This window comes from Triticum urartu, chromosome 1, assembly GCF_003073215.2.
Source record: "Triticum urartu cultivar G1812 chromosome 1, Tu2.1, whole genome shotgun sequence".
Lineage (NCBI taxonomy): Eukaryota > Viridiplantae > Streptophyta > Magnoliopsida > Poales > Poaceae > Triticum > Triticum urartu.
In genome coordinates this window covers 515214405-515239557 of record NC_053022.1, presented here as the reverse complement: position 1 = coordinate 515239557, position 25153 = coordinate 515214405, and the positions used below count along the sequence as shown (strand labels likewise).

The window sequence follows — 25153 nt, the reverse complement described above, 5'->3', positions numbered from 1 at the left end:
TGTAGGCGCCTCGTCGTCGACGGGAACGTCTTCTCTCACTGAAAACGCATCGCCGGAAATTCTGAAATAAGTCTAAAAATAATACGAGATGGTTAGAGGGACAGTCATATTCCCAGCCAACCAGGATTCATGTTCGTTTGGAGTTGGTGTTCCGTGACAATGTTCGCATCCGTCACGGTCTCTTGTAATCATGTTTTATCGCTTCTACGTATAAGATACGTTATTGGGTACTCTCGGGAAAAAAAAGCCCTAACGCCGCGCCCCGAAATCGCCCGCCGCACTTATCCGCCGACGTCGCCGCTCCACTTCACGCGCGGCCGCCGCCGTCGCTCCTCCTCGGTCGCACTTACATATCACGCGTAAATACATCCCTGAGGAACCATCCCTGAACATATAATCCGCATTCGCCCAGACGAAACTGGTGGAGCTCTCCATCACGGAACAAAGCCGATCCAGCAAGAGACGCGCCATGGCCGGGGACCCGCGACTTCCCGGCGGCATCGACCGGATCAGCGGCCTCACGGACGACCTGCTCGGGCACATCCTCTCCTTCATGCCCGTCTGGGACGCCGTGCGCTTGTCCGCGCTCTCCAGGCGGTGGCGGGGCGCCTGGGCCCACGCCCCCGTCCTCAACATCTCCGATAAGCAGCATCCCGACCGGTTCCTCGAGTTCGCCGGCGCGGCGCTCGCGCGGTACGGCCAGCCCGACATCCCGTCGCTCGCCGTGACCATCGGTCGCCGGTCCAGTCTCGGCCCCGCCACGGCCGCTTGGCTCCGCGGCGCCATGGAGCACGTCGTCGGATCCATCCGCGTCCAGGTGGACCGGCACACCCCTCCGCTGGATCAGCTGGTTCTGCCACGCAGCCTGCGAGCCACGGCCATGACCCTGGACTTGAGCGGCGACGTCCTCTCCAAAGGCGTGCTCGTCCTCCCGGAGCCTGCCGAACCTGCCGCTTTCCGGCGGATGACAGAGCTGAGCCTCTCGAATGTGCGTCTGCAGGTGCAGCCAGACAGGCTTGGCGAGTTCTTGTCATCATGCTTCCCGCAGCTGAGGAAGCTGCGCCTTCGCAAAGTTTGCAATGTGGCCGCAGAGCCGAGACTGTGGCCACTGATGCTCGACATGGACATGCTCGAGGAGCTAGAGGTCGACAGCATCCACCAACTAACGATGCTGCAGGTGGTGGCTGCCAAACTCCGGCTGCTGATCGTGAGACACTGCTTCGAGAGTCTGGCAGTGCTCCGCGCCGACATCGTGTTCAAGGTCTCCGCGCCGGGGCTGGAGGCGATCAGCTGGACCGGCTGGTTCCCGAAGCAGCTGAACTTCCTACCCGACGCGCAATGTGTCCGTCGACTGTCCGGCATCATCGTCAACTGGCCCAGCATATCGTGGGCTGACTACTGTTTGCCGGGTGTCATGCAGTTGCTCGAGACATGCTCTGGAGCTGACCGGCTAGATCTTTGTGTCGACATCTATGATGGATGGGTTCCATCCATGGTATCAAAACAGGTAGGAACACAAATTCAAGCTTAGTAGCTAGCTCTGCAGATTGCAAACTATATAAATCATCACAAATGCACATGTGTTTTCATGTTTTTTGTTTTTGCTTGTGTGCAGGATTTCATGGAACGCATGCCACACCTTCCCAACATCAGGGCACTCTCCCTGACGATCGTCACGATTCTCCGAATGCTCCGCTCTCCAATTGGTGAAATTGTCTTCTGCTTCCTTAGGCGATGCCCGAACCTAACTCTGCTTCACATCGACCTATCGACGCTGCACCAGTTTACAAGGCAGGAGCCGCATTATCTTGTGTTTCCGGTAAGTATGCACCTGAGATTTCTCAATGCTTAATGACTTTTATTCATAAACTGACCATGTTAGTCTATTTATTACTCATTAAGCATGGTCAGTTATATAGAATTCTATATCAAAACAGGTAGCTCATAGCGTTGATATAGAAGAATTCTTTATAAAATGTCAGCTTCAAACTCAGATGGTGGTACAGGATGACACATGCGAGTTTATTGTGAGCAACAAACTTTGAGTAACTAATTATCTGGTTGAATATTTGTAAGAGTTAGCTAACTTTATTTGACATTGGATGTGCTTGGATGAATGTGCATTTCTAGCTGTTGGGCGTTAGTCTGGTGAACACATATTTGACGTGAACCTAACTGAAGAAATACTAGAAATAACATGTAGTCCTAGGCTCCTAGCAACATATAGAGCTTGTGATTTGAACATACTATAAAACTGCTTAGATCTTCTTGGTTTATATATGACCGATCAAGATTCTCCTTTTCACATATAGCATCGTAAACTGAAATTGAAGTTGAAACTTTATATGATGAGATTATTTGGAATTGTGATAAACGTAATTGCATCTGTATGTGTCTTTGGGATTCTTTCTGTCAATTTGATTTTTAACCCATATCATTTATGTTTCACTCCCAACTGAACTGTCAGGATGATGATGCTGAAACTAAAGCTGCAAAGCCATGTCAAGACCGTGAATATGATCCGCCTAAAGCACACAAATATCAATTGCAACTAGGCTCTCTTCGAAAGATAAGAATCAGTGGCTTTGCCGGAACGGATGCTGAGATGGAGCTCGCCGATCTTCTGTTCGGAATTGGAGCCGAGCGGTCGGCGCTCGAGGGGATATCTATATCATCATTTGCACAGCTGAAGGATCGCATTGGCAGGATCGCCCAGAAGATGATGGCTCGGTTCCCTCTTGCGGGAGGGCGCTGGGAGACCTCCCCCTTGGAAGAGATCACGTGGACGAAGAACAATGACGGGCTGGAAATATCAAATGCTCTTAGGTCAACAACCATAATGTAGTTGCAGATATATGTTGAGCAATGGAATGTACTACGTAGCACCTATGATCAGTTGGTGCTTCCGTTCAGTTTTCCTTAAATTCAGATTCTATTTATGCATGTCTTGCATAGAAAATCTTGTGAAATTCCTGTGTTGCAAGCATGTCGGAAGTACTATTTGGTTGACACAAACTGGTGCAAAGTGCATGCGAACATGCGGTTTGTACGAGGGATGTTATTTCCGTGCGCGAGCAGATGAGCCGAGCCTTCATTTTGACGACTGAGTTGGGGCTGAACTCCTTGTCTATCCACAGGTTCAGTTTCTGAAAATGTTTGTGCCTCAGTGCCTGAAATTATCCTCCTCCTCCTCAATCCAACAGGAAGAAACCAGCCGACGAGCATTTGTCAGCAAGTCAATCAACTCTTGCACCTTGTTTCAATTTTTTTCTTGTTTAAAAAAAAAACAACTCTTGCATCTCTGCGGATGCAGACGACGAATATGTCGTGGCTGCATCATTCAGGAAACGAAAACCCACATTTTTTTGCACTGCAACTTTTCCAAGTACACATGTTGTAGTGTACTATATTTTGTGTCTAGGATCTTCTGCAACTTTGTCGACACAGATATGACCTTATCTGCAAGATTCCTGAGAAGTTTGTGACCCAAAAAATATTCCTCAGTGTAGCATCTTTTTTTTTTAAGCACCAGTACAGACACAAGCGCTCATATACACGTGCATACACTCACCCCTATGAACGCACACACGCATACCCTACCCCTACGAGCACCTTCGAGAGACTGAGCCGGTATATCATCTTGAGATTTACGAAGCCACTGATATGCAACCCGTCCGTTCCAAGCAGGGAGAAAGCAAAGGATAAACAGTGGGCATCACGAAAATAAAATCAGCACCATAGTACATCCAATCGGCGTGATGTGCACCGGTTCATGCCCCCAAAGCAGCTAGTCAATCAAATCATGCACATTTTCGCAGATGCCGGTGACCAAAGATATCTGCCCGCTGTTCTGGCCGCGTCATTCAGAGAAACAAGATCACATTTTTGTAGCTCAACTATTGCAAGTACCACTCATGTTGTATGGACGCGACTATTCTGCGCTCGGGATCAGAGGAGCCCAGGTGTGAATTTTTTTGATTATTTTATGATGCAAGATGCTCATGTATGTATTTGAGCATTTTACACCACACACACAAAAAAGATTTTTTTTTATTTTTCTGCAATTTTTGTATTTTCACTGTCTATCATGTGTACATAAGTCCGGACATCGAATTGAAATATTAGTTTGGTTTCAACTTTTTATTTTGCAGCCCTTTTATATGCACATATGGCTTACAAAATCATGTGCGTCTGTACTACACATTTATAGACTTGACAGTAATGCTTGTATCTTTTGGGTTTATTTTGGTCTTTTAGGTGATGTTTTATTCAGTGAGAGTTGATATTCTCTGCAAGGCACCTGTGACAATTTTATTGATTTCAAGATGTTGTGTCGGCTCGGTGTTTTGAACGTGATAATAGGTGTTCGATATGTGGGCATCCGTGTTTGTAAGTATACCGTGTTAGGGACCCTTCTGTTTCCTGTTCTGGTTCCAACACAATCGGGCTGCCTCCTCCCAAGAAAAGTCTAGGGTTCCCCTGCTTCTTGCCGGCGTCGCCGTTGGTCCGCGTCTTCTCCGGTGGCCTTAGCGTCATGGTGACGCGGTGGATCTCGGCACTTGCCAGCGGGAGGGCTCTGCTTTCATTTATATCTTCGCGTTTTGTTAAGGTTTGTGTCCTGCTCAGAAAGACGAGATGACGGTGGCTCCCTAGCCCCCGTTCTGATGTTGTGCCTAGCATCATCGGTGGGCGTGTGGAGGTGTATCTCCGGCGAATCTGTCGTGGATGGATTTTTCTCGGATCTTGTCGTAGTACGCTTATGTTCATGTGGTTTCAGGTTGGATCCTTCCGATCTACGCTACTCTTCATTGGCGTCGGTTGCTATTCTTCTGCGTTGGTCCTATGAGGCCTTACCACGACGACTTCCCGACTGTCTACTACAATAAGTTTTACCCGGCTCCGGTAAAGGAGAACCAATGGTCGGCGGCGCGCCTTCGGCTTGCTTTAGTGCTTGTAGTCGTCGCTAGGTGGTTTACGGATCCGGATGTAATTTTTATTATTTCTGGTGTTCGTTGTACTGTTGTGGCAAGATTATGTTTTCTCGAAAAAAAAGCATACGGTGTTAGAGAAAACTAATTTAAGAAGTTGTATTTTTGCACCGGCGGAACGAAGTTACGCCACGTGTCGCGGCCCGGGACGCGCACGAACCGTTCCGGTCGCCGTGTACTATCATCTGCTTTATTTATTGGTTTATTATGTATTTAATTAATTAATATTAATAAAATTTCTCCGGCCGCGACAGCACTTTGCATTATTTATTGCTCCGGCCGCGTCGCAATAATGCTCCTGCTGCCGTGGAGCGAAATCCTTGTCCCGGAATTTTCTCTCGCCCGCCGTGGCCCGTGGGCATCGTCTCGTCTGCGGATTCCTCCTTCCATCCAGTCCAGCGCTTTCTCCTCGCTCCCACCCCCCCCCACCCTTCCCCTCCCCTCCAATAGCCAAGCAAGAACCGGGACACAAGCAAAGCTTTGCCTTGCCAAGAGGACGGAATACCACCATCGCTTCCCCTCCGGCCCAACACCCCAACCCCAGCCAGGCAGCCTTCTCGGCGACCGCAAGCTCCTCCGCTCCCCTCAGGTGAGCTTCCCCTCCCTCCCCCCTGCCCCGCTCCTTCCGCGCTTCAGCTTGCTCTGCTCGCGTGCTTGGAGGGCTGCAAGCTTGGACGTCGTCCAATCCGCGGAGATTGGGAGAGGGTAGACCCGGTCCTGGCGGCGGTTTCCCGCGGGGATTTAGGGAGCTCGGTTAAACCTCTTTTTTTTTTTAACCTCTGGTATGCTGGGGGTCGATGGTACAGATGTTGCTGCGCCTGATCTTGGTTGTAGTTTGGGCACGCGTTGGCTTGGCTACCTCACACACAGTCCACGGGCAGTGCGTCTGCTGATTGTTACCGTTCTGGATGGATGGATACTGTACCTACTTTCTATCAGTTCAAGCCTAGTTTTACCCTGATTGCAACGGAATTTCACTTTTACTACCATCGGTTGCATGGGACAGGGCTGAATGCTGGCGTTTAGTCCCACTTTTCGTCTTCTCTAATAGGACTACTACTTTTTATCTGGTAGAATAGAAACAGAACATTTCTTCTCTGATAGCGATTTGTCTCCTGAATTCGTTGATCCGTTACCCATTTGATGGAAGGTTGTTTGCTGTACCTGGCTGGAGATAATTGGACCGGCCACTATAAGTAGTGTAGATACCCTAAAATGCTCATTGATCCTATCGAGTTTTTTCATGCTTGCGCATCGTCAATTCCTAACTTGTTGGTACTTTACATGTCTCTGTCTGGTTTCTTCATTAGGCTGTTGAGTGGCCAGAAATCTCGATATGGATGTGCCTGCGGCTCCAGCCATGGCATTTAAAGCCTACAAGTACAAAGAGGTTCTTGTTAGGGACTACTTGCTGGCAGACTCGTATGCTCCATACGCTGCTGTGCTCGGGGGGATCCTGATGTGCAAATTGGTAATGTCATTCACCCTTGTTCTTTTTAAGCCTTGTGACAACTCTACTAGTAACCGTGCAATAACCTTTTTGTGTAGCATGTTGATTGGGCAAAAAATGTGTTAAACTTCTTTTCATGCTCATGTAGTTTGACTTACTGAGTTTCATGTGGGCGCTTAACTTTAATCTATTAATTAGAAAATGTTCTCATTATATTTTGAGTTTTTTTTCTTTAACATGTCAATTTGTATTGATTTTATTCGCCCTTCCAAACCATGATTACACTGATGAGAGTGTAGATCAGGCGCCAGTTGAGCAAAGAAATTTTGCTTAGCAGTACATATTTGCTTATTAAGGTTTGGTATTTATTTCTAGATATATTTTATTTGTTCCACCTCAGTTCAGTATTCATTATGACTTTATAAGCTAAGGTCAAATGCGATACAGCCCAAAGCCCCACCATGTTATGGTTAAGCTAACGCAAGCAGATTTTGGTTGAGCTAACTCAAACGTATTTTGGTTGAGCTAACTCAAACGTATTTTGGTTGAGCTAACTCAGCCGTATTTTTGGTTGAGCTAACACAAATGAATTTTGTTTAGTAGCTCGCTGCAATAGGGTAGTGTGATGCTAGCAATGAACATTATTTGTAGCATGTGTTGTCTCTGTGAATCTTAATTCTCAATGGAACTTCGTAAATGCATCTATCATACCTGAACTTCAATCATTGTTAAAGTTTCTTGACTATCACATAACATTATTTGTGTTTGCTGGCTCAGGCCTACGATTTCACGCGCATTATCAGTTCATTTAACTTCAAAGGTTATGCTTCTCTTAACGATATGCAGAAGATCGAATGGAACAACAGGTGAGATTAATTTTACAACTTAGTATCCAACTCCCTCCTTTGGTATACATAATATTTATGACTTTTTATCTTCTACTAGGGGCATGTCCACTGTCCATGCAATATTCATTACAGTTATGTCAGTATACCTAGTGTTCTTCTCGGGCATGTTTTCTGACCAGCTGGATGGACCAGTAACAGTTAGAAGTTCAAGCCTCTCCAGTTTTACATTAGGGGTATGTGTATGCTATTACTTCATTTTATTTTCTTGAGAGAATGCACCACAAGCTTCTTGTTTAACATCTCTATCTTTCCATTGCCTCGTTCTGAGCTGAATCTCATGTTTGCCAGGTCTCTATTGGGTATTTCATTACAGACATTGCCATGATATATTGGCTTTACCCTGCCCTTGGTGGAATGGAGTATGTAAGTAAATATGCTTTTGTCATGCCTTCCCCTTCTCCTCCTGTTCCACGTTCTAACCGACTAACCTTTGCCGGCTACTCTCATTCGACTCTTCTAAACTGCCTTTCTGTCTTTATTGTTACTTTTAGGTTATCCACCACATGCTTTCACTTATGTCTACAATGTACGCTATGCTTTCTGGGGAAGCACATGTATACATATACATGGGTCTCATCACTGAGACTACTACACCAGGAATCAATCTAAGATGGTAACTTGTACTCCCTCCGTTCCCAAATACTTGTCTTTCTAGGCATTTCAAATGGACACAACATACGGATGCATGTAGACATATTTTAGACTGTAGATTCACTCATTTTGCTCCGTATGTAGTCACTTGTTGAAATCTCTAAAAAGACAAATATTTGGGAACGGAGGGAGTATATGTGAACAAGTTCACAATTGTTGTTTATATATTGCCATACTTCAATCTGCCTAAACTGATATTATGTCTCTTGGTCCCATCAAGGTTCCTTGATGTTGCTGGAATGAAGAACTCCAAAGCTTACCTTGTTAACGGAGTTGCAATGGTTGTTACTTGGCTGGTAAGCACAACCACTATCTGCTTATAAACGACACTAATTTGCAATGGTTCTTACTTGGCTGGTAAGAACAAGACACTATTCACTTATAAAATGACACAGCGTATACATGTTTAAAAAAACATTGAACTTGTATAACCACATCCAAGATTGTTGACTGCAGTAATCTTACAATTTTCTGATTCACAACGTGTCCCAGCCTTCAAATCGGTGTAGTTGTGTTGACTGTTGACTACTTTGAATCGACAAGTGGCTTGCTTCGAGGATATATTACTGATACATAAGCCTGTTTGTCCTACACTAGAAACTGAAATTTGCTGTTGCACACCACAAAGGGAATAATTATCCATTGGATCTTAATTTCACCTTTCAAATTGGTAGCATACATCACATAAGTTTTGTTAGGTCATTTAAGTATTGGATTGTTTGTAAGGACAAATGTGGCCTTTGTAACTCCTGAGGGACTTGAGATAAAATTATCAAATTTACAGCCATAACGTGACCACTAATAGTACTCAGATTTACTCAAATCTGTTTGCTAAATCAGTATTATGATGCGTATGGTCTAAAAAACAAATATGATGTATTTTTATTACAACCAATTGGTTCCTAATCTCGAAACAAATGCCTTCATGCAGGTTGCAAGGATAATTCTGTTCATGTACTTGTTCTATCACATGTTTGTACATTATGATCAGGTACACTACGGTTCATTCGAGGTCACTATACACCACAGCTACCGCACACATAATTCTGATTTATACTTGTTCATCGATGACAGATTAAGAAGATGAACACCTTCGGCTATTTTCTGGTACTTATTGCGCCTTGCATAATCTTCGTGATGAATGTGCTTTGGTTCTCCAAGATCCTAAAAGGTCTCAAGAAGACGATGGCCAAGAGGCATGCTGAGTAGTGGAATGAGTATTCATGATTTAACGTACAACTACCACCCGATCATCTGTAGATTTGGTTACATCTGCTTATAGCTTCTGAGTAGTAGTCACTACCGTAGCTCATATCGGTGATTTCAGCTCGGCTGCCACGTTTCGGTGTTTGACTACCCAGCCTTTCCTAGATGCTCGATTTGTATATATGTTTGGTTACGGCTGCATTTACCTATTTGCATGTTAATAAATCTTTTAGTTGTGTATATATGCTTTTATCTCTGAGCCTGTCTTTGAGTGAATTGTTTTCTGTGTTTCAGCCGCATATATTTTTGTCATTTTCCATAGTTCTGGAGATCCCTCTAGGGAGTCTGCCTTTGAAACGAAAATACGGTCACCTTAAGGATATTTCCTCTTTAGCTCCCACGCAATTGAATTAGAATTCGTGAAAACTCGGCGCAGCCTGCTATTAGGTTTGGCAATGCTTTGAGGATCATTTGTGGGTTCCAAAATGGAAAGGATGAAGAAAAGAAAGAAGGGCTGGAGGCCAAATATAAGCAAATTTCGAGCACGCTCAGCAAGTTGGACTAGCATTGCCTTGTCTCAAAGAAGGCAGACCCCATCAAAGGCAAATCAGTGGTTGCTGAATACCCTCTTGCCCCTGCAGTTAAGGATAGCTGAAATTCAGGTTTTGTCGTGGCGGGTTCCTGAAGCCGGATGGGTTCAGTTAAATACGGAGGTTCCTTTGTCCAGCCTACAGGATTTGCTGGGAGTGGTAGTTATTTTTCATCATGCAGATGCCTTCAACACTGCTCGTTTGCCCTGGAAGCTGAGTTATCTTCGATCAAGGAAGGGCCGTCTCTGGCCTTGGAATGGAGCCAACTCCCAATACATATTGAGACCGACTGTCCTAAGCTGTTAATCTTCAGAGGAAAGAAGGTGTGGATATATCAAAGCTTTGGCTTCTTTGTGCATGATATCAAATTGCTCGTGGCACAACAAAATACCTGTATTGCTCATGTTCGACTGAATAGTGATCTTGCTAGTCATGGTAGAGGTAGTGGCCGAACGGTTGTGTGGCTTGCTTCTGGCCCAATTTTTTTTTTGTTGAACTTTGTAATTCTGATAGTAGCTATGCTACATGAGTAATATACAAGTTATTTCCCACACACAAAGAAGGGAAGATTGGGTGAAGGGTGTTTGTAAGTGAGTCAAAACACCAATACCCCTCCAAGTTGAAGTACCAGCTAATGAGATGCCTAGAAAAGTGCCCCCTCTCCTTGTTATCTACACTCTTCATCGGCGGCGATTGCTGTTCTGGTTCTATGGGGCCTTAGCACGACGACTTTCCAACTTTCTACTACAACAAGGCTTGTCCGGCTCCGGCGAGGGAGGGGCAATGACAGCGGCGCGCCTTGGGCTCGCTTCAGTGATTGTAGTCATCGTTAGGTGGTCTACGGATCTGGATGTAATTTTAATTATTTCTACTTTTTGTTGCATTACCATGATTAAAGAAAAAAAAAGTGCCCCCTCTACCTTGAAGGCTTTACTGCATTATGCGCTTGGAGTGTGGCGGTGAGCATTGCATCTCTAGGCCAGCTCCAGCCTTCTTCTCCACATCCCAAGATCGAGTCTGGCAAAGCTGTGCGTGGACGGTGGGCGTCCATAGCCCCGACAAGTCGTGGTGCTCGGTCCCTGCGTCGGTGCAGGAGTAGGGTTATTATTACGGTGGTGGAGCACGGGCCCCTGGCCTACGAGAAAGGGAAGTGTCTCCAGTCGGGGAGTTGATGATGCGAATGGAGAAGGTCCCTGGACCTGGCGTGCGAGAAAGATGGCTTCCAGTGGGGGCGTCCGTTCATGAATCATGACGAAGAAGCGACATATCACGTGGAATGCGGTGCTGCTACTGCTTCTGCGACGCATGAAAAAAGGAAGGCGACTTTTTTCTTTTTTGCAGTGATGAAAAATAAGGAGGCTTTGTGTGTGGCGGAATATAGAAGGCAAGAACAGAGCCAGCGTGCCTGGCTGCTTCGTCAGGCCTGAAGCAACCAGTTATTAGCATTAAGTAAGCTTCTATATTCGGTTTAAGCACAATCAAGTCGTTGTAGTATAGTGGTAAGTATTCCCGCCTGTCACGCGGGTGACCCGGGTTCGATCCCCGGCAACGGCGCATGTTTTTCGTTTTTCTCCGTCCTGCGGTGCTCTTCTTTTCTTCGACCGCCGTGGCTCTATTCAGCGCCAAGACATCAATCAGTCCTGAAGAATCGAATAATGGTCCCTCGTACAAACATTGTACAGTCGGCATTGAAAGTAAAATCGTTTGTGCAAGTTCCTACTTTGTGCCTCATCAAAAGTCAAAACTCTCACCAAAAATGTAGGCAAACATGTCGTAATTACGTCACCATAGATAGCTCTCGTTGGTTTGTGGCTTCGGGGCCACATTCTCGTGGATACACCCCAAGACCAAAGAAGTATCAGATTTAATCCCAACCTCTAACCTTCCCTTCATGTGCATGGTCGGCATGTCGGCGAGGAGGGACTAGGCCAAGATTAAAAAAAAAAAATCTCAATAAGCTTGGGGCCGCCCCTCTCGAGATGAAATGCGTCAAGCAAGATCGGAGATGAAGTAACATATAAAACTGTCATCCAAAATCCAACAACTGAAACTCTTATAGCGACTAGGTATCATCTGGGCAAGGTGGTGGAGGATCTCAAGTCATTAGCTTTTAACACTCGATCTCTACAAGATCAGGCTACAAACATTGAGATGCAAACCGACGTGGACCGACTGGCTGCCACAAAAAGGGTGCACCTAAAACCAAAGGATAGAGAAACAGTACATATGCACCTAAACCTTATTATCAGCCCAGGTGTCTAAGGGGGTTTGAGTCGTGCGGCACCAGAGTAGGCACTCGTAAGGGATAATGGACATGCATGTTTCTTCCGAGATTCTATGGTTGCAGTTGCACCTCATAACTCTAGGATCACTTAATCGTATTGTATCCTTGAATATTGGAACCAAACTACCATATACCATGATAGTTCAAATGGATCTTAAATTGGATAGTCGATTCAAATGATACAAATTTTCTAGATTGACAAGTTTCTAGATTTCTGATTGAAAGGGCTTCAAATTATGCACTAAATTTCAAATTATGCAACGTGACATGGGCCCTTGCTTTCAGGCACACGATTCAAGCAGAAGATGTAGGCTCCTTGCAATATCCCATCGCCTCTTGTGTGCGGTAGTTAGGCATTTCCCCCTAAGAGCATCGCAAACAAGGGTATGCACATGCCCCTAGACCGTTTTAGGGAGTTGGGGGCAGGGGAACCCCACTCTAGCAGGGGCAGCAAAAGTTGACCAAAACTGCCAAGTGACTGGTTCTGCTATTTTTCATGCAACGTGCCATCGCCTCTTGTTTTTGCACACACAATTTAAGCAGAATATGTAGACTCCATGCAACATCCCATCGCCTCTTCTGTGTGGTAGTTAGGCGTTTTCCCCCAAAGCATCCCTAGCAAGGCTATGCCGAGGCCCCTAAATCATTTTTGGGAGTTGGGAGCAGGGAAACCCCACTTAAGCAATAACAAGCATATATTAGTGCAACTTCAGTAATTATTATAACTAATGTAGATCACTTAAAAGTGAATTCCATTTTAAGTTTCTAAGACAAAACTAAGTAGTGGCACACTATTGCAGCATCAAATTCGTTGTCACATGCACAAATATTGGAAAAATCTTAAGGCCAAAAACCGACTAAGCATGAATAAAGAAGACATAATAAAAAAACAAATATTTTCTGGTGGTAGCATGAATGAAGTGCATTGGTATTACGCTAAAAGAAGAAAGAAAATAAAGGAAAAAACTAGAAGTAAATGCTTTTTTTGTAATAGATATTGTAGAACTTGCATTGTTGCGTAATATGCAATAACAATCATACCGAAAAAGGCTTTCGCCCCGCTTTATATATAAAGCACCGATCACAACAAGCACCCATGACAAACACACGCCACCGCAACACACACACACCCAAAACAGGATACATAGGCGCTGAGCGCAGCAACACCACCCCTAGCACTACCACTACGAAGAGATGAAGCTACATATGACGGACCATGTGCTCCAAGGCGGCGCCTTCAGGAAGGGTACGACACCGGAGCGCCACCACCGCCCGATCCAAGGATCAGAGTTTCCCCTGGAGCCGCATGATGGGCAATGAGAGCCGCGACGACGCCTTCAAGAAGGGAACGATCTCCGCCGTCGCCGGTCCGTCCGAAGATAGAGCAGGTTTTCACCTCGGCCAACACTCACCGCCACCGAACGCCACACCCCGGCAACCACGCCGCCCACACGGCCATGATGACCGGGCAGCACCAAGGCACGGGCCTTGCCCAAGAGCACCGCGCCACCACCACCAGGGCCGCCCCCCGGTGTAACGCCCACGATGCGGCTATATCTCCCACGTGTCGAAGCATGACTTAGAGGCATAACCGCATTGTAAGCATTGTCGCAAGTGAGGTAATCTTCACACAACCCATGTAATGAATAAGGAAAAGAGATACATAGTTGGCTTGCACTCGCCACGTCACACAATACATAAATATCATTACATTCATCCAGATACACTCAAGGTCCGACTACGGAACCAAAAATAAAGACAACCCCAAATGCAACAAAGTCCCCGATCGCCCCAACTGGGCACCACTACTGATTGTCTGGAAAAGAAACGTAGTATCGTCCTGAGTCCTGAGTCCTCATCGAACTCCCACTTGAGCTCAGTCGAATCTCCTGGAGCGGTATCATCGGTCCCTGCATCTGGTTTTGAAAGTAATCTGTGAGTCACGGGGACTCAGCAATCTCACATCCTCGCGATCAAGACTATTTAAGCCTATAGAAAGGGTAAAAGTATGAGGTGGAGCTGCAGCAAGCACTAGCAATATGGTGGCTAACATACGCAAATGAGAGCGAGAAGAGAAGGATGAACTATGATCAAGAAGTGATCCTAGAACAGCCTACGTCAAGCATAACACGAGACCGTGTTCTTTTCCCGGACTCCGCCGAAAAGAGGCCATCACGGCCACACACTCAGTTGATTCATTTTAATTAAGTTAAGCTTTAGGTTATCTACAACCGGACATTAACAAATTCCCATCTGCCCATAACTGCGGGCACGGTTTTCGAAAGATCAAATCCCTGCAGGGGTGTTCCAACTTAGCCCATCACAAGCTCTCACGGTCAACGAAGGATATTCCTTCTCCCAAGACAATTCGATCAGACTCGGAATCCCGGTTACAAGACATCTCGACAATGGTAAAACTAAACCAGCAAAGCCACCCGAATGTGCCGACAAATCCCGATAGGAGCTGCACATATCTCGTTCTCAGGGCACATCGAATGAGCCAGACGTCGGGTAGGCCAGCCCAGAGTTGCCCCTGGTAGCCCCGGACATCGCTCAGGTTGGACCAACACTTAGAGAAGCACTGGCCCGGGGGTTTAAAATAAAGATGACCCTTGAGTCCGCGAAACCCAAGGGAAAAGGCTAGGTGGCGAATGGTAAAACCAATGTTGGGCATTGATGGAAGAGTTTTATTCAAGGCGAACTGTCAAGGGGTTCCCATTATAACCCAACCGTGCAAGGAACGCAAAATTAAGGAACATAACACCGGTATGACGGAAACTTGGGCGGCAAGAGTGGAACAAAACACCAGGCATAAGGCCGAGCCTTCCACCCTTTACCAAGTATATAGGTGCATTAAGATAGACAAGATATAATAATGATATCTCAACAATATACATGTTCCAACAAGGAACAAACTCCAATCTTCACCTGCAACTAGCAACGCTATAAGAGGGCTGAGCAAAGCGGTAACATAGCCAAACAACGGTTTGCTAGGACAAGGTGGGTTAGAGGTTTGACATGGCAATATGGGAGGCATGATAAGCAAGTGGTAGGTATCGTAGCATAGGCATAGCAAAAGAGCGAGCATCTAGCAAGGAAAGATAGAAGTGATTTCGAGGGTATGGTCATCTTGCCTGCAAGGTTCTCCGAGTTGACGTTAGCTTGATCCTCGTAAACGTACTCAACGGGCTCCTCGATCACGTACTCGTCTCCCAGCTCTACCCAAGCAAGAACACAAGCAAAGGGAGACACAATCAACCACGTGCAATGCACAAACAACATGATGCAAAACATGACATGATATGCGGGATGTGATATGCAATGCATATGCATGTTTTGGAAAGGAAAGATAGAACCTGGCCTCAACTTGGAAAACCAAGAGTTCCACTGAAAAGAGGAGTTGATTTCGGTCAAAATCGATATAAAGATCATCGAAATCGGATACACGGTTTGCAAATGGCAAGCAAAACAAATATGGCACCGATCCACGATTAACAGCACGAGGCCATATAAATGCATCAAGAACAACAAGCTACTGCACTCTAACATAGCAACAAAAAACATGGCAGGGATCCACTCAAGATGCTTGACAAAAGATAAACACTGAGCTACGTCTAATTCACTCAATAGCAGGTTCAAACAAGCATGACAAAAGTGCAAAAGATTACAGGTTACAGACTTAGTGAAAATAACAACATGCCAGGAATTTAACATCCGGAAGCAATGTTTAGAGCAATATAACAACATGCTACAGGATCATATCATGGCAAAGCAGGGCATGGCATGAAGCTACTCAAAGCATACAACAAAATTCCTTTACTGACCATAAGCCAAAAGGGATCAGAAAATACAATGGCATCCATGTGAACATAGCAATTATCGTTAACAGATTCAGACTTAGTAGAAAACTGAAGCATGGCAAAACAGATATTAAGTAGGCATGTTTACGAGCTCGATGCACTCACCACAAGGCATTGCATGACAAACTAAGCATACACCCAACAAGTAGACATGGCATAGAAGCTAAACATGGCAAGAACAACAACATAGCATGCATGGATCAACTACAACAAGCTCAGCAAAAATGCTTAACATGTAAACATTCTGCCAGGAACATTTTATAGCAAAAGTAGAGCTCGATTGACTCAAGCTAGGGTGCTCCATAATTACAAACAAATACATGAATGGATAGAGCACAACAATATCTACAAAACATCCTTACAGATCATGCTCAAAAGAGGCACGGATCACTCGGTAGCAACATGAATACATGGCATAAAAATATTGACAGGACAAAAGACTTAGAATATTTCTAAGTCACTGAAATCAGCAACATTACTAGGGCTACTTTGCATGCTTGTGCTAGTCACCACAGAGATCACAAAAATACATGGCATACACCCCTGTAAATATGGCATGGCATACTTCAAAACACATGTAGAGCTCAAGTTCATAGGAGGCACACATCAATCATGGCAAAAATGACAAATGTCCAATTACTGATATGAATCTGAAACTAACAGAAACTAGCACTCTTGCAACAGTATTTATGGCATCAAGATGAGCTCAAATGAACATGGTGCAATGGAATGAAATGAAGTACTCGTCGAGACGAACAATATGATATGCTACATGCCCAAAACGGAGCCACGGTTGCAGAGTTATGATGCGATGAAAATGCACAAAATTACTGGGAGAGAGGGAAAAAGTCAACCCCTAGGGTTGGATCCAGATCTGGATCGGGATCGCACGGAAACCGAGGTCCTCGCCGGAGTTCACTGTAGCTGGCCAGAGCGGGAGTCGCCGGAGAGGAGGTGGCCGGAGTCGGGGACGACGGAGAGGAGGGGCTCGCCGGAGACGAGGGAGAGGATGAGGCCGGCCGGGTTGTGGTAGGCGCCGGCGAGGACGATGGCGGCGAAGGCGCGGACGTCGAGGAGGGCATCACCCGAGGCGGCGGTGGACGCGGGGCGGCGACCACCGGTGACGATGCGGTGCCGGGCGGACCGGGGCGGCGGCGCGGCGAGCTGGGCGGCGCCGGCGGGCAGCGACGCGGCGGAAAGGAGAGGCGAGGCGCGACGCGGCGTCTCGGGCGGAGGTGCGGGCGGCGCGCGGGGGAGCCGGGCCGGGAGGGCTCCCCTCGGGCTCAGGCGGGCCAGCGGCGGCAATGTGGGCGCCTGCCATGTGGCGCGAGGGGAGTGGTGGCGGTGCGGTTGTCCGGCGCGGCCCGGACGTTGTCCAGCGCGCGGAGAGGAAGGGGGCTAGGGTTAGGGTAGGTAGGGATCCGGAATTTCGGGGGAGAGGCTATATTTATAGGTAGGAGGAGCTAGGGGGCTCCAAATTGAGCACGGTTTTCGGCCACGCGATCGTGATTGAACGATCTAGATGATGGAGGAGGTTAAGGTGGGTTTTGGGCCACTTTGGAGAGGTGTTGGGCTGCAACACATACAAGGTCTTCTCGGCCCCTCGGTTAACCGTTGGAGTATCAAACGAAGTCCAAATGGCATGAAACTTGACATGCGCTCTACCGGTAGTAAACCAAGGCCGCTTGGCAAGTCTCGGTCCAATCCGAAAACGTTTAATACCCGCACACGAAAAGAGGTAGAAATGGGCATCGGAGGACATAGGAGCGCCGGAATGCAAAACAGACAACGGGGAAAAAGCTCGGATGCATGAGACGAACACGTATGCAAATGCAATGCACATGATGACATGATATGAGATGCATGACAAAGAAAAAAGCAACACGAAGAAAAAAACCCGACAACGAGGAAATATCATAACTTAATGCCGCAAATGGCAAGGGTTGGAATACAAATATGGCATGTTACGTATGGGGTGTTACACCCGGCATCCAAGACCTTGACACCACCTCACCCGAGACCCGCCGCAACCCCAACTAAAGAGACGAGCGAAAAGGTCCCACCTTTCGCACCCCTGGGCGACCCCCAGCGCCGAGACCCGATAGGTCGGCCAGAACTGGCATCCATCCGCCCGTCCTGCTGCCCCGTGCGCGAGGCGAGCTTGGTCCTGCAGCACCGAAAAGGGGACGAGGGCAGTCCTGCTGCACCGTGCGCGAGACGAGCTCAGTCTTGCTGCATCGTGCGCGAGACGAGCTCGGTCCTGCAGCACCGGGCGCGAGATGAGCGATAGACCGCAGCTAGGAGAGGACCAGCCCTTTCATGGGAGTAAAGCCAGGGCGACGAGGAGATGGGGCGAAGGCCGAGACGGCCCGAACACAGACGAGCCGACGCCGGAGAAGCCGGCCGCCGCTGCGGGCAGATCCGTCAACCACCGTGAAGCCGCCACGACACCGGGAGAGTACCACCGTCGGACCTCCCCACGCCGCGGCCCACGGCCGAAGCAGCGGCCATGCCCGGCCGCTACCCTACCCGCGTCGCCTGGCGAGCTCCAAGCGCCGGAGCCGCCGGGCACGCACCACAGATACCACGCGCCGCAGGCAGGCCCCCAACGCCAGATCCGGCCGGATCCAGCAAGAGACCGGCCGCATGCACACCCCCCCCGCGTCTCCACGCCCTGGCCAGGTCCAGCCGGTGCCCAGCCAGCCCGCCGGAGAGGAAGAACCCCGGCTGCACCACCACCACCTTAGAAGGGGTCGCCGGTCGCCCCTGCAGCCACCAACCGCCAGCACCCGCCGGATCTGGGAAGGGGGCTCCAGATCCGCCGCCAGCACACCCCCGGGCCTCCAGAGCCCCGCGAGGAGGGGGGAGGAGGAGAGGAGGCGCCGCCGGCCGGTCACCAGGGAGCGAGGCGGAGGAGGGAAGCCGGAGCAGAGGCAAGCCGACGCCCGACGCCACCGAGCAGGGGAGGCCGCCCCGCGACGTCCGCCACCCGCGCGAGGGAGAGAGCCGCACTGCCGCTGCCTGCGCCACGCGGCCTTTGGCCGGCGACGCCACCGGCGGCGGCGAGGGAAGGGGGAAGGGGCGGAGGGACGGGGGCGGCGGCGCTAGGGTTCCCTCCCAGGGGCGCCCGTGGGAGCGCCTCGGGAGGGGACTGTGACCCTTGGAGAACTTCTACCTGAGCCTTTTCAATAACAATCATAGAGTAGTGCAACTTCAACAATTATTATGATTGAATTAGATCACTTACAAAATAAATTACATACAAGTTCCTAACGCAAAACTAATGTGTGACACATGATTTGGACATCGAATACACTGTCACATGCACAAATATTAGAGAAAATCCAACGGACAAACTTTTTTGACTAAGCATAAATAAACAAAGACATCATAAAAAAATAAAAGGACATTTATTACTATAATGAAATGAGTGTACCGGTATTACCTAAAAGAAGAACAAACAAATAAAAATATCAAGAAAATGATAGACTAAATTTATAGCAGATTTTATAGAACTTCCACTATTCCAAAAATGCAAGAAACAAGCATATAGTAGTGCAACTTTAATATTATTATGATTCAAGCAGATCACTTACAGAAATGAATTCCATACGGAGACATATACGCGCGCGCGCGCGCGCGCACACACACAGGGCATTAGGGCAAGAACACACAACCACAAGTTCACAACCCACACACACGCACACGCCGAGGCAAACAAAACACAGCTAAAACAAAGCCAACAGAATACCCATTAGCAAAACCGATTGGTCTGGAGACTATCCACGAACCTGGTCCCTTCAGCGAGCCCCCTGAAATTCCCCTTGACATACTCACCGTACTCGATCTCCCTGTACCTTGCCTCGCCGAGCCCCGGGAGCGGCTTCACCGTCCCGGCGACGGACGCGTCCTGGAACATCACCACGGTCGCCCGGCCTCTCTCGGCGTCCACCAGCACCCTATGCTCCGCGCTCCTGTACTCGCCGTTGGTGAGGACCTGGAGGATGTCGCCGACGTTGACGACGAGGGCGCCCGGCAGCGGGTCCAGCGGGAACCACCTGCCGTCCCTCTTCACCTGCAGGCCGGGGGTGTCGTCCACGTGCAGCAGGAGCGCCAGGCCGAGGCCGTCATGGTGCGGCGTGATGCCTATCACCTTGTCCGGGTGCCGGCACGGAGGGTAGTGGTGCATGGCGACGCTCTGCGTCTTGCCACGGAAGGCCCCGTCGAGCGCCTCCCGCTCCACTCCGAGGTCGCTCGCCATGAACCCCAGGAGGCGCCTCGTGAGGCCAGACATCTCGAGCGAGTACTTCTCAAGCGCATCCCTGGTGTTATAAGCAGGCGGGCGAATGAGACGAAGCAAACAGAGCAGTAATGGGCGTGTGACGCTTGAAAAGAAGACCCAAATGTTTAAATGAAAAAATGACCCAAATGTTGGCGGGTCGGCGGGCCAGAGGTTCATGCTCGTTTGCCCGTTCTGTTGCGTGGCGAGGATGAGGCTCTCTGCCCAGTCCAGCTTGCGGGATGATCCGGTGAAGTGGTGCCCGAACCCTCCCAAGCTGCCGGCGTGGACGGCCAGTGCGTTCTTCTTCTCCAGCGGCAAGCGGAAGAACTGCATAGCGCTGTCTTTCATGCCTTGCACAACCGATTCGTCGACTCCGTGGTTTGTTAGCTGCAAAACCGAAGAATGTGTAGATTGGATACCCAGAGAAGTATAATGCGAATGCAAATTCGCTCTTATACGAAAAAGGGTAGTATTAAGGATGCCTGACCTGGAAGAAGCCCCAGTGTCGACACGCGGAGCCAAGCTTGGCCGTCTCCGCCTCCGAGGACTCCGAGTCGAGCAGCCTCGCCATGTCAACGAGCGGCAGCTCGTGGCTCTCGTCGTCGCCGCCGACGACGACCCCGTCCCCGACCTCGTCCGGCCGGGCATACCTGTCGGGGATCACGGTGGAGTCCGCGAACGTGGCCTCCGCGGCGTCCGTGATCTCGGCCCTGGTGACGACGACGTCGTCGTCGATCTCCATCGGTCCTCCGGTTTCTGTCCTTCCGTCCTGCTCTCAGGACTTTAGGTACTGTGCTGGTTGGGTTGTGCGCCCTGACGGGAATCTAGTTTTTATCGCTGCCGGTGGTTTGAGGGTGGGCATGTGCATGTCATTGTTGTTGTTGTGAGTGGGTTGGTGTAGTAGTACGTGATACAACGGTCCAAAACAGTGGCGGCTATAGGACATGGAGCCAGTGATGTCAACGGCAAAATTATACTACATGTATTGTATATGTATGTGCGCATATACACTAGGAACAACTTGCTGATCTATTTTTTTGTTACGTCACTTGCTGATCTAACGCAAATGGATTTTGGTTGAGCTAACTCAAACGAATTTTGGCTGAGCTAACTCAATATAAAGGTATTCTTTGAGTAGCTCGCGGAAATAGAGTAGTATGGTGTTAGAAATGAACATGCTTTCTGGCATGCGTTGTCTCTGTGAACCTTAAATTCTCACTGGAATTTTTTAACGAAATATGTATATGGCAACCGTGTGACAGATTGCAAAAACGATCACATCCATCCAACGTTGTCAGATCCCGATCTCCCTCAAAACATGCCCGCTCCTTTTGATAAATAATCACGGCGAGTGCTCCAACATGAATCCCCTTCTTCCCACTGCCACCTCCTTGTTTCTCACGCGCCTACATCGATGAAGCTCCAATCCATATTATGCTGCTGACCATCCCCACATCACCGTGGTGCCGTTGTCCGGGGAAGACGACGATAAGGAGGGCGAGCCGCGGGAATGGCGCCGCCGACAGAGATGAGCTGCAGCAGCGAGGTGCGGTCCAAGGGTGGCAGGGGAGGTCGTTCCCAAGGACGACAAGAAACGATTGGGTTCATGGTCGTCCAGGGCGGCGACCGAGCGCGCGCCACGAGTTCCCGACATCGCTGCCGATATGCATAGGTTGGAAGTGCGGCAGACATGGCTGGACCTCCTTGGCGTCGGGTGTTGGAAATATTAGCACTTTTCCGATTAGACTTATCCACGAATAAACAGTAAGCATGGCATAAAGGGTATGCATCTCATAGCGATACCTAAGTATACTAGCACGTACAGAACATAGAATCGAACCTTCTATGAGCAGCACATATACGGCTAGCATAAGTACGAGTAAACGAGAGATGAACAGATCATACCCTCCGGTTGGCCAGGCCAACGCGGCGGCTGCAGCAGCAGCCTCGGCGTCGTCCGTGGCCTTCTTCTTAGCGGCGGCGGCGTCGGCCATTGTGTCAATGCAGAGGAAGTAGTGGAAGCAGAGGCGAACAGAGTTGGGGACGGATCGGGAGCAGTCGCGTCGAGACGCTCCCCAAAAACCTTATTGCCATTCTCCCGGGCAGGATCTCGAACGACAGGGTTGCGGAGGCACCTGCTCTCCCGACCAGCCGTGACGCGGTCGTCGGGATGGGATCGCCGGAGGCAGCACAGAGTGAGGAACAGTAGATGATGGCTAGGTCACGCGAGAGGGAGTGAGTCAACCGAACTAGGTTACTTCACTGGCCAGAGCCTTCTTATATAGTCCGTAAGGAAGAAAGTCGTGGGCCTTGCCGAGGCCCACGACCGAGTCGGCCCACTCCCGGCAAGGAAGTCGGCGAATACGCGGGTCCCGGCAAGGGTCGCACCCCCGACAAGGGAGTCGACGAATCCCGGCAACGCCAAAGTCCAACGTCTTAGACAGTGACCCACATGTTAGCGACTCGTTAATTAATCCCTGATTAATTAATTCATTCATGAGCGGCAAAAATAAGCTTCGGCTTGGCTCATTCCCACAACCAGCGGTGTGCGCGAGGCGTGGCGAGGCGGGCGGGCGGCGGAGGAGGAGGAGCGCGCGTGTACCACTCCTCTTCCCAAACTCCCAATGGCAAGTGGTAGAGCAGCCCTTATAAAAGGGTCTGAACTCTCCTCAACTAGCAAGGTGGGACTAAACTTCCCACCACGTGCCATCTCATACATGGGCCTCAAGATTAACCAGAGATTAGTGTCTTATATGGGCCTAAGCCCATCCATAATCCAACAATCCCCCACCAGATCTCGAGGCACATAAGTTTGTCAACTATTCCAAACAATGTTTGATATAACAGAATTTTCAGTGGAGACTGTTAAGTTGAACTTCCACCTAGAGCATCAGGATTAGACTTCTTCACAACTAAACAATGGACTATGCCTTGAATTGTTAGTTTGGCGTGCAGAAGTTTCGCCTATTGTCAGGTGATACATGGCTGTCGAATGCTAAACCCCACGGGTGGAGCTTATTAGTCATACTCCGTACCTTCTTGAGCTTAATAGAGATTATCCAATCTTATAGACTGTGACCAGCAGTCGGGCTTACATAGGTGTGTTCCTCCAAAGAATGCTCTGTAGGTTAGCATCTTGCTTACACAAGCTTTGGAACACATTAAGACAAAAGTCAGCCTGCCTTACAAAATTGAGAGTATTGTGTATCTCCAATGGAGTGGGTTAATTAAGGATACTCTCCTTAGTTGACCGCTGGATTATTTTCTCATGTCCTAATTCACGGGATCTCCGATCACATAGGTTGGGTTACCCCCATGGCAACTTACGTGGGTATCATACCCATTTTCCTCGATGCATTTTCTATCACAATCCGTGATAGCCCTTTCGTAAAAGGGTCTGCCATATTCTTAGCCGTCTGGATGTAATCCAACGCTATTACTTCGGAGTTTCTTGATTTTCTGACAGATTTCAATCTTCTTCTTATGTGCTTTGTGGATTTCATGTTGTCCTTTGAACTCTTAGCCTTGGCAATCACTGTTTGATTGTCACAGTTCATAAGGACAGCCGGCACTGGTTTATCAACCACCGACAAATCCATCAAAAGCTCTCGAAGCCATTCTGGTTCGACGCATGATGTGTCTAATGTTGTGAGTTCTGCTTCCATAGTCGATCTGGTTAAGATCGTCTGCTTGCAAGACTTCCAGGAAACAACACCACCACCAAGTGTGAAGACATGTCCACTTGTGGCTTTCATCTCATCAGCATCAGATATCCAATTCGAATCACTATACCCCTCAAGTACCGTCGGGTACCCAGAATAGTGAATTTCATAGTTCGAAGTACCTTGCAAATAACGCATCACTCGCTCAACAGCATGCCAGTGCACATCTCCCGGATTGGAAACAAACCGGCTCAGTTTGCACACAGCAAATGAGATGTCAGGACGAGTAGCACATGCTAGGTACATTAGTGAACCAACCACTTGAGAATATCTCAATTGATCTACAGTTGTGCCTTCGAACTTTCGAATCCGCACGCTAGGATCATATGGTGTTGCAGAAGGTTTGCAGTCCGAATATCCAAAACGACTCAAAATCTTCTCAACATAGTGGGATTGCAAAAGTGTAATTCCACCCTCAGAATTTTCAGTAGCTTGATGTTCAGGATAACATCAGCCACACCCAGGTCCTTCATCTCAAAGTTGTGAGATAGAAAGGACTTGACCTCCTCAATGACCTTGAGGTGGGTCCCAAATATCAGTATGTCATCGACGTATAGACACAGTATAACTCCTTTGCCCCAGCATAGCGATAGTATACACATTTGTCAGCTTCGTTCACAACAAAGCCAGCAGATGTCAGAGTAGTGTTGAACTTCTCATGCCATTGCTTAGGCGCTTGTTTCAGGCCATACAAAGATTTCACTAGCTTACACACTTTTCTTTCCTGACCATTTACTACAAAGACATCCGGCTGTTGCATGTAAATTTCCTCGTCTAGCTCTCCGTTAAGGAAAGCCGTCTTAACGTCCATCCGATGAACGAGAAGACCATGCGAGGCAGCCAAAGCGAGTAACACTTGAATGGTTGTCAGTCTAGCCACAGGTGAATAAGTGTCAAAGAAATCCTCTTCTTCTTTCTGGGTATAACCCTTGGCCACAAGCCTAGCCTTGTACTTCTCAACAGTACCATCAGGCCTAAGCTTCCTTTTGAACACCCACTTACATCCTAATGGTCGACAACCATAAGGACGATCAGTGATCTCCCATGTCCCGTTAGCCAAGATGGAATCCATCTCACTACGTACCGCATCCTTCCAGTAGTCAGCACCCGGAGATGCATAAGCTTCTGAAATGGAGCTGGGAGTATCATCATCCACGAGGTACACGAGGAAATCATCACCAAAGGACTTTGCAGTCCTTTGTCTCTTGCTCC

The 25153-nt window shown here is 48.4% G+C and overlaps 3 protein-coding genes and 1 non-coding gene across 5 annotated transcripts; 3 read left to right on the top strand and 1 right to left on the bottom strand.

The window, feature by feature from the left end:
- Positions 1-469: 469 nt before the first annotated feature.
- On the top strand, positions 470-2857 carry LOC125537204 (putative F-box/FBD/LRR-repeat protein At4g03220). The gene is made up of 3 exons (XM_048700504.1): positions 470-1507; positions 1616-1819; positions 2468-2857. The coding sequence occupies exons 1-3, from the start codon at positions 470-472 to the stop codon at positions 2843-2845; spliced, it is 1620 nt and encodes a 539-aa protein (XP_048556461.1). The 3' UTR covers positions 2846-2857.
- A 2441-nt stretch (positions 2858-5298) lies between these two features.
- LOC125524515 (TLC domain-containing protein 4-like) lies at positions 5299-9459 on the top strand. The gene is made up of 9 exons (XM_048689561.1): positions 5299-5577; positions 6299-6459; positions 7216-7304; positions 7384-7519; positions 7635-7709; positions 7838-7959; positions 8218-8293; positions 8929-8988; positions 9072-9459. Exons 2-9 carry the CDS (start codon positions 6325-6327, stop codon positions 9204-9206), a joined length of 828 nt encoding a protein of 275 aa, XP_048545518.1. The 5' UTR covers positions 5299-5577; positions 6299-6324; the 3' UTR covers positions 9207-9459.
- A 1816-nt stretch (positions 9460-11275) lies between these two features.
- Positions 11276-11347, top strand: TRNAD-GUC. Its single transcript has one exon. It is a non-coding gene; the product is annotated as a tRNA-Asp (tRNA).
- Positions 11348-19487: 8140 nt separating this feature from the next.
- On the bottom strand, positions 19488-21063 carry LOC125537191 (protein SRG1-like). Of its 2 annotated transcripts, XM_048700501.1 has the most exons (3): positions 20707-21062; positions 20362-20606; positions 19488-20259 (listed from the first exon to the last, which is right to left on the bottom strand). In XM_048700501.1, the coding sequence occupies exons 1-3, from the start codon at positions 20959-20961 to the stop codon at positions 19692-19694; spliced, it is 1068 nt and encodes a 355-aa protein (XP_048556458.1). In that variant the 5' UTR covers positions 20962-21062; the 3' UTR covers positions 19488-19691. The 2 variants fall into 2 exon arrangements, with proteins under 2 accessions (XP_048556458.1, XP_048556455.1); XM_048700498.1 differs by having other exon boundaries at positions 19488-20606; positions 20707-21063.
- Positions 21064-25153: the final 4090 nt, after the last annotated feature.

Bases quoted from the DNA above. Each gene is read 5' to 3' on its own strand.
- LOC125537204 (XM_048700504.1), top strand. From the start codon at position 470: ATGGCCGGGGACCCGCGACTTCCCGGCGGCATCGACCGGATCAGCGGC. The intron at 1,508-1,615 runs GTAGGAACACAA...GCTTGTGTGCAG, and splicing joins CATCCATGGTATCAAAACAG to GATTTCATGGAACGCATGCC. The intron at 1,820-2,467 runs GTAAGTATGCAC...CTGAACTGTCAG, and splicing joins CGCATTATCTTGTGTTTCCG to GATGATGATGCTGAAACTAA.
- LOC125524515 (XM_048689561.1), top strand. From the start codon at position 6,325: ATGGATGTGCCTGCGGCTCCAGCCATGGCATTTAAAGCCTACAAGTAC. The intron at 7,520-7,634 runs GTATGTGTATGC...CATGTTTGCCAG, and splicing joins TCTCCAGTTTTACATTAGGG to GTCTCTATTGGGTATTTCAT. The intron at 7,710-7,837 runs GTAAGTAAATAT...TGTTACTTTTAG, and splicing joins CCCTTGGTGGAATGGAGTAT to GTTATCCACCACATGCTTTC.
- LOC125537191 (XM_048700498.1), bottom strand. From the start codon at position 20,961: ATGGAGATCGACGACGACGTCGTCGTCACCAGGGCCGAGATCACGGAC. The intron at 20,607-20,706 runs GTCAGGCATCCT...TCGGTTTTGCAG, and splicing joins GACACTGGGGCTTCTTCCAG to CTAACAAACCACGGAGTCGA.